Raw genomic sequence first — 13,305 nt, 5'->3', positions numbered from 1 at the left:
TCAACTATTTACTCATTTCATTTAGAAGAGATCGAACTATGCATTTGGTTTCAAATGACACATTTGAAAGAATATATTCTCTAATTCGTGGTATATTTTGGTGTGATTTACCGTACTAATGACATGGTTTGAATAGAACACTGTGCGTGTATGCAAATGATCACTATTGCAATTTAGTGAGTAGGTTTCTGCATTTATTTCGTATTTTCATTGAATTATCGTGTGTAATGCTAATTCTATTATTGACGTTATCAAAATTGTAATCCTTCCACCCGTGCGAGATGTAATCGCACATCAATATTCCCCAGGCATTAGCACAGCTGGTGACCTATTAGATATCGGTTACTCATACGTCATTGTCGAATATCTAATCTTGCTTGTCATTGAATTTATTAGTAAACACCTTGTGCAGCTGATTTATCACATATTTTTTGATATTAATTCCCGATATCAAACCAATTAGTCTGCATGCAACATCGAACACCGGCGCATCCTACACCATGCAACGTTTGTGTATTCTGCTACTTCTAGCCGGAGTGATATCGGCACAAGGTCTGTAGTAGAACAAATTCGTAATTGTTACTTTGTGTGTATAGAGAAAGATGTTACCATAGTGACAGAGTAAAGAGGCTTAGGTGATTGTATTCTTAATTGCGGTTTATATTTTGTTTGTAGTTTTACGTCACCTTTTTCGTCGATGATCTTCAATTAAATGTTCCATGTTATTGCCACGTAATATTAACGTTACATGTTTTTAGTTTGGTCAGTAAATTAAAAACAAATCGTGTAGCCTTTAAAGCATCAAAAACACTCAACTCAAAATGTTTGAAAATTGGCCCGGCAATGACAAGTACTATCTGGTGGCCGAGTCTCAGTCAGAATGTGGGGGGATAGTAGTTTTTCTTTGATATCCATGTAAAAATACACATCAAATCGACTTTTGTTCTAGAACAAAATGTCACTGCCCCGCGCGCACTCATACAAAAGTCTTTGATGAAGTGGTGAGGACTTTCCTGGCAATTTTCGTCGGAGAATCATATGTAATAATAACAAAACTGTTCTCGCCCTCTGGTGGGGTATATTAAGTAAGTTATTTTCACTCGTGATAAGGTGTATCCATGCTGTATGTTTACTCGATACGTCGTATCACTCGTGAAAATAACTGTCAGACCCCACAAGCGTCAGAGTGGGGCCACGGCAAACACGGCAATAACAACAGCTGCAGTAAACAACGCCAATATTTTATTTTCGGGTACGAACGACTAGGGATTATCAACAAGTCACTGATATCAGGAAAAAAAGACTTTTGGAACACATCGTACCATAAAGTTTTCGTTTGATGATACACTGAATTATTGTAATACACGGGTATCAGTATTTTTCTACTGACCAAATACATTGTACATGTAAATTATGGTATTTTATTTCACGTCGCGTATTTTATCAAATATGGCCTTCAACGTGCAACAAGAATATAAAGAAATGTTTGATTTCGTTCATATTGTATCTTTATAGAATTACCTTTATAGATTTATTTCATCATGATGTTAGAATATATACATTTGTTTGCAGATTCCGGATGCGGTTCTCCGCGATACATGACAACTGAAACAGGATCGTTTGCATCTCATGCTACCTTTGATGGCGAAACCACGTATGACAGTTTTTCCGATTGTCACTGGAATATTGATATCCCTGATACTAACTTGGTAAAAATAGTTCCATTCACGATCCATGCACGATGATTATTCTTTTTTAATTTGAATACATATTTGCTGTCGAAAAGGGGCTACAAAATTAGTGCCATCTTTCCGCGTGAAGTCTTTCATCTCTTAAAACACGCCACCGTCTTTGAAATAATTCGTATTCGTTAAATATTTTCGTTTCGACAGGATGAAAGTAATTCAGCCTTTTACACACATGCACGTTTTTAATGCAAGTTATCGGGAAAGGGTATATTATGAAACTTTATATCGAGATGAAGGTCTTAATTGTGCTGCAATTAGGAAGCAATTGACCAGCAGCGAACGTCAAAATGGCAAAAAAAAAACACCCCAAACCGAAACCATATAACTCTAGGGCTACCGACCCGGTCATATTTTACCTTACAAACAGGTTCATTACATATTTGTCACTTTATCATGTTTTTAGGGATTTCTTTAGTTACATAAATACCTATAAATACACACACAAATAGATGCAATGCGCCTCTACTGGACTAGACATCAAATAATATTAATTACATTTTGTACAAGTTTGATTTTCATAGTTAAGATTATAAAAGCGCTGCATCAAAAATGCACTCCCAGTGTTAACTCTGACTATGATACATATTCATACTTCGCGTCATTGCCCCAAATTACACACGTGCGTCATAAGATATCAATATTCAATTTTCAGGTAGTGGAGTTACAGTTCAGTCATATGCACACTGAGGCTGGTGCAAATTGCCCATTCGATGGTTTAAAAGTTTACGATGGCGTTGATGACACCTCTCCGATTCTAGCAACTCTATGTGGTATTAATGCACCATACCCTATTGCTGCAACTGGTCCATATATGTATTGCAATTTTTATAGTGATTTTGCTGTTCAACATACTGGATTTCTTGCCAACTATATATCACGTGTAGAACCTCGTAAGATATAAACGTTTAATTAAAGTTCAGATGCTGGTTCATGGGCAATTCTAACTTTATTATGGGATTATACGATATAAATACTTAGATGGAAATTGTCAGATATTGAAGACAGACATGTCAAATACGTAAATTGTTTTAATTATGTGGCATGAATCATATTTAGAAAATTGTTGAAAGAGAACGAAACACACTATTAACACACCAGACATTGTCTTGTAGACAAACATCCACCCAGCAACATAATGCGAACGAAACCAAAAATAACATGGCTTCGAATGCCCACGAATCTGCATCTACAGCTCAATTAATTGATTTCGATTAAGCGAATATGTGAGGCAGAGAGTGTGAAATTGAGATAGAGATATATATAGAGAGCAAGGGAGAAAGAGAGAGCGAGGGAGAATGATATTAAATAGAGTGTGCAAAAAGGAGCATGATTCCGCGTTGTTTTTACATGAATACAACCATATAAGTGGGGCCAATTTAAACTTATTTGAGTTTGTGTACGGCTTGGCATTATAGAAATAGGTAAATTGGTATACAATATACTATGATGTACTCCCTTTTTAATCCGAAAGCCACGCTCAAACTGAATAAATTGAAGTTATTGTTTGAATTAAATTAATTAAACTTAATTAAAACGCAACCCTCCACATGTTTGCGTTTTAAATAATAGAACTTAATTCAATTCAATATAATGTATGGTAACTTAATTTAATTTAATATACTTTGATTGACCCACTTCTAATAACAGTATGTTTGTGTATTGCATAGTAACATGTACTGAACCAATGTTCTTATGTGGAAACGATTATAATGGCTACTGTGCCATTCAAGAAGAACGATGCGATGGCAAAAATCAATGTATAACTGACGAAGAAGGGTGCCCAGGTATTTATTTAATTATTTATTAATTAATTAATCGGCAATGTGCGTAATATTCTGTAACATTATGAGAATTTATGGCGTCGTGCTATTTGATACACATCAAGGTCGCCCATAATTACTGTTGAACATAACTTCTTTTGCGTGAAATGTTAAAACCTGCGCACGCGCGGGAATTGAGTCCCAAGCGACGATAACAACACACGCTAAAAACGTAAGGGCTCATGGGTAGACGCTTATTTGTAAACAATGACACGCTATGGCCATCTGACGCATGCGCAGGTCACGACTCTCCCCGCTTTAATATCCAAACCGAAAAAGATATAATTTATTCTCATTACGTAATATGCAGTGACGTTAATCTTAATGTCTTAGTATGTGTACTACACTATTATTATCAGGAAATGCTGTGAACTGTGGAGAGCCGGCGATACCACCTGATACTACTTGGCCTGTAGCTAATGATGACGTCGTGACCATCAAGATTGTCAACGGGACTGAAGCCGTTCCCCACAGTTGGCCATGGATGGTGAATATATCTTACTCTATAATCCTTTTTTTACAAATCACGTGTTATGTGGACGTGAACCACAAACAAATGATATTGAACGTGTACATGTTATTTTATTTACAGTTCTCTTTGGATAGTATGGGTATCCAGTCATGTAGTATTACTTTATTTACACCTCTCTTTGAATAGTATGGGTATCCAGTCATGTAATATTACTTTATTTACACCTCTCTTTGAATAGTATGGGTCTCCAGTCATGTAGTATTACTTTATTTACACCTCTCTTTGGATAGTATGGGTATCCAGTCATGTAGTATTACTTTATTTACACCTCTCTTTGAATAGTATGGGTATCCAGTCATGTAGTATTACTTTATTTACACCTCTCTTTGAATAGTATGGGTATCCAGTCATGTAGTATTACTTTATTTACACCTCTCTTTGAATAGTATGGGTATCCAGTCATGTAGTATTACTTTATTTACACCTCTCTTTGTATAGTATGGGTATCCAGTCATGTAGTATTACTTTATTTACACCTCTCTTTGAATAGTATGGGTATCCAGTCATGTAGTATTACTTTATTTACACCTCTCTTTGAATAGTATGGGTATCCAGTCATGTAGTATTACTTTACTTACACCTCTATTTGAATAGTATGGGTATCCAGTCATGTAATATTACTTTATTTACACCTCTATTTGAATAGTATGGGTATCCAGTCATGTAGTACTACTTTATTTACACCTCTCTTTGGATAGTATGGGTATCCAGTCATGTAATATTACTTTACTTACACCTCTATTTGAATAGTATGGGTATCCAGTCATGTAGTATTACTTTATTTACACCTCTCTTTGGATAGTATGGGTATCCAGTCATGTAATATTACTTTATTTACACCTCTCTTTGAATAGTATGAGTATCCAGTCATGTAGTATTACTTTATTTACAGCTCTCTTTGGATAGTATGAGTATCCAGTCATGTAGTATTACTTTATTTACACCTCTCTTTGAATAGTATGGGTATCCAGTCATGTAATATTACTTTATTTACACCTCTCTTTGGATAGTATGGGTATCCAGTCATGTAGTATTACTTTATTTACACATTTCTTTGGATAGTATGAGTATCCAGTCATGTAGTATTACTTTATTTACACCTCTCTTTGGATAGTATGGGTATCCAGTCATGTAGTATTACTTTATTTACAGCTCTCTTTGGATAGTATGAGTATCCAGTCATGTAGTATTACTTTATTTACACCTCTATTTGAATAGTATGGGTATCCAGTCATGTAGTATTACTTTACTTACACCTCTATTTGAATAGTATGGGTATCCAGTCATGTAGTATTACTTTATTTACACCTCTCTTTGGATAGTATGGGTATCCAGTCATGTAATATTACTTTATTTACACCTCTCTTTGAATAGTATGAGTATCCAGTCATGTAGTATTACTTTATTTACAGCTCTCTTTGGATAGTATGAGTATCCAGTCATGTAGTATTACTTTATTTACACCTCTCTTTGAATAGTATGGGTATCCAGTCATGTAATATTACTTTATTTACACCTCTCTTTGATTAGTATGGGTATCCAGTCATGTAATATTACTTTATTTACACCTCTCTTTGAATAGTATGGGTATCCAGTCATGTAGTATTACTTTATTTACACCTCTCTTTGGATAGTATGGGTATCCAGTCATGTAATATTACTTTATTTACACCTCTCTTTGAATAGTATGAGTATCCAGTCATGTAGTATTACTTTATTTACAGTTCTCTTTGGATAGTATGGGTATCCAGTCATGTAGTATTACTTTATTTACACCTCTCTTTGGATAGTATGGGTATCCAGTCATGTAATATTACTTTATTTACACCTCTCTTTGAATAGTATGAGTATCCAGTCATGTAGTATTACTTTATTTACAGTTCTCTTTGGATAGTATGGGTATCCAGTCATGTAGTATTACTTTATTTACACCTCTCTTTGGATAGTATGGGTATCCAGTCATGTAGTATTACTTTATTTACACCTCTCTTTGAATAGTATGGGTATCCAGTCATGTAATATTACTTTATTTACACCTCTCTTTGATTAGTATGGGTATCCAGTCATGTAATATTACTTTATTTACACCTCTCTTTGAATAGTATGGGTATCCAGTCATGTAGTATTACTTTATTTACACCTCTCTTTGAATAGTATGGGTATCCAGTCATGTAATATTACTTTATTTACACCTCTCTTTGATTAGTATGGGTATCCAGTCATGTAATATTACTTTATTTACACCTCTCTTTGAATAGTATGGGTATCCAGTCATGTAGTATTACTTTATTTACACCTCTCTTTGGATAGTATGGGTATCCAGTCATGTAGTATTACTTTATTTACACCTCTCTTTGAATAGTATGGGTATCCAGTCATGTAGTATTACTTTATTTACACCTCTCTTTGAATAGTATGGGTATCCAGTCATGTAGTATTACTTTATTTACACCTCTCTTTGGATAGTATGGGTATCCAATCATGTAGTATTACTTTATTTACACCTCTCTTTGGATAGTATGGGTATCCAATCATGTAGTATTACTTTATTTACACCTCTCTTTGGATAGTATGGGTGTCCAGTCATGTAATATTACTTTATTTACACCTCTCTTTGGATAGTATGGGTATCCAATCATGTAGTATTACTTTATTTACACCTCTCTTTGATTAGTATGGGTATCCAGTCATGTAGTATTACTTTATTTACAGCTCTCTTTGGATAGTATGAGTATCCAGTCATGTAGTATTACTTTATTTACAGCTCTCTTTGGATAGTATGAGTATCCAATCATGTAGTATTACTTTATTTACACCTCTCTTTGATTAGTATGGGTATCCAGTCATGTAGTATTACTTTATTTACAGCTCTCTTTGGATAGTATGAGTATCCAGTCATGTAGTATTACTTTATTTACAGCTCTCTTTGGATAGTATGAGTATCCAATCATGTAGTATTACTTTATTTACACCTCTCTTTGATTAGTATGGGTATCCAGTCATGTAGTATTACTTTATTTACAGCTCTCTTTGGATAGTATGAGTATCCAGTCATGTAGTATTACTTTATTTACAGCTCTCTTTGGATAGTATGGGTATCCAATCATGTAGTATTACTTTATTTACACCTCTCTTTGATTAGTATGGGTATCCAGTCATGTAGTATTACTTTATTTACACATTTCTTTGGATAGTATGGTATCCAGTCATGTAATATTACTTTATTTACACCTCTCTTTGGATAGTATGGGTATCCAATCATGTAGTATTACTTTATTTACACCTCTCTTTGATTAGTATGGGTATCCAGTCATGTAGTATTACTTTATTTACAGCTCTCTTTGGATAGTATGAGTATCCAGTCATGTAGTATTACTTTATTTACAGCTCTCTTTGGATAGTATGAGTATCCAATCATGTAGTATTACTTTATTTACACCTCTCTTTGATTAGTATGGGTATCCAGTCATGTAGTATTACTTTATTTACAGCTCTCTTTGGATAGTATGAGTATCCAGTCATGTAGTATTACTTTATTTACAGCTCTCTTTGGATAGTATGGGTATCCAATCATGTAGTATTACTTTATTTACACCTCTCTTTGATTAGTATGGGTATCCAGTCATGTAGTATTACTTTATTTACAGTTCTCTTTGGATAGTACGGGTATCCAGTCATGTAGTATTACTTTATTTACAGCCCTCTTTGGATAGTATGGGTATCCAGTCATGTAGTATTACTTTATTTACACCTCTCTTTGAATAGTATGGGTATCCAGTCATGTAATATTACTTTATTTACAGCCCTCTTTGGATAGTATGGGTATCCAGTCATGTAGTATTACTTTATTTACACCTCTCTTTGATTAGTATGGGTATCCAGTCATGTAGTATTACTTTATTTACACCTCTCTTTGATTAGTATGGGTATCCAGTCATGTAGTATTACTTTATTTACAGCTCTCTTTGGATAGTATGAGTATCCAGTCATGTAGTATTACTTTATTTACAGCCCTCTTTGGATAGTATGGGTATCCAGTCATGTAGTATTACTTTATTTACACCTCTCTTTGAATAGTATGGGTGTCCAGTCATGTAATATTACTTTATTTACACCTCTCTTTGGATAGTATGAGTATCCAGTCATGTAGTATTACTTTATTTACAGTTCTCTTTGGATAGTATGGGTATCCAGTCATGTAGTATTACTTTATTTACACCTCTCCTTGAATAGTATGGGTGTCCAGTCATGTAATATTACTTTATTTACACCTCTCTTTGGATAGTATGAGTATCCAGTCATGTAGTATTACTTTATTTACAGTTCTCTTTGGATAGTATGGGTATCCAGTCATGTAGTATTACTTTATTTACAGCTCTCTTTGGATAGTATGAGTATCCAGTCATGTAGTATTACTTTATTTACAGCCCTCTTTGGATAGTATGGGTATCCAGTCATGTAGTATTACTTTATTTACACCTCTCTTTGAATAGTATGGGTGTCCAGTCATGTAATATTACTTTATTTACACCTCTCTTTGGATAGTATGTGTATCCAGTCATGTAATATTACTTTATTTACAGTTCTCTTTGAATAGTATGGGTATCCAGTCATGTAGTATTACTTTATTTTCACCTCTCTTTGAATAGTATGGGTATCCAGTCATGTAGTATTACTTTATTTACAGTTCTCTTTGGATAGTACGAGTATCCAGTCATGTAGTATTACTTTATTTACAGTTCTCTTTGGATAGTACGAGTATCCAGTCATGTAGTATTACTTTATTTACAGCTCTCTTTGGATAGTATGAGTATCCAGTCATGTAGTATTACTTTATTTACAGTTCTCTTTGGATAGTATGAGTATCCAGTCATGTAGTATTACTTTATTTACAGCTCTCTTTGGATAGTATGGGTATCCAGTCTTGTGGAGCATCGATTTTAAATGAACGATGGGCGATAACAGCTGCTCATTGCATTGGTTTGTGAGTATACACAACTCAATCAATCTTAACAAATCTACATTAGATATTCTGTATAACAAGTTTGTTATAATTTGAGTCCCAAGCGACGATAACAACACACGCTAAAAACGCAAAGGCTCATGGGTAGACGCTTGTTTGTAAACAATGACACGTTATGGCCATCTGACGCATGCGCAGGTAACGACTCCCCCGCTTTAACATCGGAATATTAACAAATGGGCACATGTACATCAAACATACACACACACCGACATGCGAACTCACGTATGATTACACGCACACGTGAACGTATGTCCTATTCCAATGAAGCATCCCATGTTTCTGTCCTTTTTGGGTTATAGAGCAGAGGAACAAATTTACATGTTCAACGTTAGAGCTGGGTCACATAACCTGACAGATCCAGCGCCCTCAGAAGTTGAGTATGAAATCGAAGAAATCATTGTGCATCCTGATTACAACGCAATCACCATTGACAATGACATTGCGCTAATGAAAATACGACAGACAATTGTAATGACAGATGAGATCAGTGAAGTGTGTTTACCAGAGCAGGGCGAAATGCATGTACATGGAGACGAAGCTTGGGCTACTGGATGGGGTACTTCTATGGGTGAGTCTTATTGTCAAGGGTTTTCCCGGCAACAATGTCGTTATTGTCGAGCCCCCGAGAGAATCAGCATATACGTCTACACTGCGTATTTTACACGCATATTATATGTCGCATGGGACCCACATCCAACACGACGTGTTCTTTGTCTCCACAGGAACGGCTGATAATAGAGCACTACAACAAGTGATGCTTCCTTTTGTGGATAACACGATTTGCAATACGATACATGAGGGAGAGGTGACAGAAAACATGTTATGCGCTGGGTATATCGATGGTCATTACGATACATGTTCGGTAATACTAGTACATGTATAATAGTTTTAAAACTATCACATCCTCAATACGCCTTTCCGTTAAGAATCGCCCTCTAGCGACCACGCGCTTCTGTGGCGTGAAAAATAAATACGACCGAAGTGTTTGGATGCATAATCCTTTTCTATTTACAATCCACTGAATCCCTCAACAAAATTATTCGAGTTTTCGAGCTATATTCAGTGTTTTAACGTTTACCAATTATTCAGACTCGGTGCCAAGTTGATAACGGTTTATTTGATTTGTCATTAAATTATTTATAGAAATCAGCAAATTGACTCGCGCTCATCGTGATATTTACAATGCTATGACGTCACATGCATGTACTAATGTCGCTTTCAACATACTATATTTTCTCATAGGGTGATAGCGGCGGTCCATTAGTTAGACAAGATCCAGTTACACTAAAGTGGGTTTTATATGGACTGACGAGCTGGGGATACGGTTGCGCTGACCAGATGAGTCCCGGCGTCTACACCAAAGTCAGCAATTACGTTAACTGGGTCAACCAAAAGATGTACCAGAATCCCTAAATGATCCGTTTCGTTTATCGGATTATATTTTGAGTAATAAAAAAAATTAACTGAAACACAGAATGTAAAGAATTTATGTATATTTTATTTCTACCTCATGTATGCAAAATCATATAGTAGTAATAACTCCCCCATAACCAGTAGTGTGAAGTGAATAGAGCCGCCGCCAGTATACTAAATAGAATTAACTAGATTTTAAAATGATGTTGATTTAAATATCGCCATTAATAATTTTTGATTACGTTTTGATTCATTGAAGCATATTTCAGACATGACACTGGGCATACAGTTTACCCCGGATTTATACCACTTCCCTCCTCGATAGTTGCCAACATCACCTAACTGTACTAGGCGATGTAATGAGGCAAAACACAACCAGTATGGGAAAACGAAGATATAAATATTGTTATACGGTCGTGCGTACGACCAATACTTCTCTGGCTTCAAAAACAAGAGCAACATACACGATAACAAATCATAATAGTAAATCCCATCCGGGTCTAACCTGTACATCATGTGGTACAAGAAACACAGATACCAAAAAAGTATTTCGTCTTTATGTTAAAATGTTTGCAACATTTTAGGCTTTGGTCAAAAAAGACAATTAAAGAACGGCGTTGGCGAGCTATTTGGATCGAAACCTGAAATATTTGGACGGGTATCGATATTAGTTGCTTTTTGGCCTAGGCTTTCGATGCGAAGCGACCAATTGTGTGATATTGACCAAAAATGCTGAAAACTAAATCGCAAAGAATTTCCAACTGCTCGGTAATTCTCAGCTATGAAAATGAGTCTTTAATAGATCCTTTTCGCAATGGCCGCCGGGATATCTTTCGGAGTGAGGGAGTTTCACGAGAATTTTCTTTTCTCCAAAAGGCCCTGTTTCATCCTCTACCATAATCGCGTCTACTGTACAGATCTAGGTAACCATGGCAATTGGAACAACAGGCGCGGTGACGGGAGAAAATAGAACACTTGAGGTTAACCACATATCTCATGGATTTCTCGAACTCAACGAGATCTCGATGGCCATTTACGAATAAGATCTATTTTAAACAGGATATGTAATGTAATGTAATGTAATGTAATGTAATGTAATGTAATGTAATGTAATGTATGGGGCTATAATACGTCCAATTCTATCAATCTATCCACATACAGTAAATTTCAATATTCAGACTACAGGTTTACGGATTATACGATCGACGCATCCGTTCCTCCCTATTTGAACACACGTGATTGAGAGCTATGCATACTTACTAGACATACACATACGACCCACTGAGGGTTGGGACCGAGAGACAGATATACCATCGTTTGTTTATAACACATGAAATGTTTTCTATGTTTTATTACTAGTATTTAAATAATTTAGGGTAATACTGAATCGATCTAACGCGTCTGGGGCAAACTAATATGCAAATGTACGTTAAATGAGTACAGTGAAAATGATATTATAGAAGTTGACAAGTAGGCACTTCTTTAGAGAGAATATCCATGCTGTTGTCGCCAGTCTGAGATACACTTAAAAGTATATGAAAGTATTCCCTTGGCTATATGAGCAATCACAGTGGTGATTGCTGCCCGAATTGTATTTAACTCAGTCGCTGCGGGCGCACTCCATTTCGCATGATTACGCAAGAGAGCGTATAATCTCAAGGTAACACGATACATCCCACAATGCAACTTTACGAGTTAGGACGGTTGGACAGTTAGTTACAGTTAGTTACTAAGTATTCATAGAATGAGAGTCAAGTTGAGTAGAGGAGAGGAGAGTGCAGGGTAGCTGGTCAACGAGAGAGTTGGGTCGAAGACCGAGTGAATGACAGATCAGTTCAGTACGGCTCACCACTCTGCGTTGATGTACAATTAGGCCTTAGAACGTGCAACTCTGGGTGTGTGTTATATTATTAGATGATGAAAACGACATGTTGTCCGGGAGAAAATAAGTGACGCTGTCTGGGTTGAATTCGGGGTATGTTGCTTGGCTTTGAAAGTACCTTCGCATAGCTGATATTTGAACGGCTCAACAATATTTACACAAATCACTGTATGTTGTTTTCATCACTTTATAATATAACACACACCCAGAGTTGCACGTTCCGAGGCCTAAATGTACATCAACGCAGAGTGGTGAGCCGTACTGAATCGATCTGTCGTTCACTCGGTCTTCGACCCAACTCTCTCGTTGACCAGCTACCCTGCACTCTCCTCTCCTCTACTCAACTTGACTCTCACACTATGACTACTTAGTAACTAACTGTAACTAACTGTCCAACCGTCCTAACTCGTAAAGTTGCATTATGGGATGTATCGTGTTACCCTGAGATCACTACGCTCTCTTGCGTAATCATGCGAAATGGAGGGCGCCCGCAGCAACTGAGTTAAATACAATTGGGCAGCAATCACCAATGTGATTGCTCATATAGCCAAGGGAATACTTTCATATACTTTTAAGTGTATCTCAGACTGGCGACACTGTGACTACACTGCCCCACAGGAAAGAAGTGTGTAAGTGTACAGATATGCACTGTAATAGAGCGACCGTTTATGCTCTGATTAAGTTGCTTTCAGAGGGGCGAATTATGTAGGCGCATAAGTGTGCACTTTGATGGTCCATGGTTGTGTACAGTAGGATCGATGATAGCTGGTAAAATTTGGCTGTGATGTATATGTTGGGATGGGAGTTTTGTAAAATCTCAATTCTTCATCAGCGATCGCAAGGTTCTGTCCTGCTAGAGCCGTGGTGCTTTTCCATTGGCTGAA

At 36.2% G+C, this 13,305-nt stretch overlaps 1 protein-coding gene across 1 annotated transcript; it reads left to right on the top strand.

Annotated features, from left to right (window-relative positions):
* Nucleotides 1–500: 500 nt before the first annotated feature.
* Nucleotides 501–10,611, top strand: LOC102807654 (trypsin-like). Its single transcript, XM_085493776.1, has 9 exons — nt 501–552; nt 1,573–1,709; nt 2,401–2,638; nt 3,416–3,532; nt 3,928–4,055; nt 8,996–9,084; nt 9,426–9,694; nt 9,849–9,988; nt 10,369–10,611. Exons 1-9 carry the CDS (start codon nt 501–503, stop codon nt 10,537–10,539), a joined length of 1,341 nt encoding a protein of 446 aa, XP_085349902.1. The 3' UTR covers nt 10,540–10,611.
* Nucleotides 10,612–13,305: the final 2,694 nt, after the last annotated feature.

Source organism: Saccoglossus kowalevskii, chromosome 19 (assembly GCF_978046115.1).
Source record: "Saccoglossus kowalevskii chromosome 19, keSacKowa6.1, whole genome shotgun sequence".
NCBI classification, from domain to species: domain Eukaryota; kingdom Metazoa; phylum Hemichordata; class Enteropneusta; family Harrimaniidae; genus Saccoglossus; species Saccoglossus kowalevskii.
The sequence above is the reverse complement of the archived record's forward strand: the minus strand, read 5'-3'. Positions and strand labels throughout refer to the sequence as shown.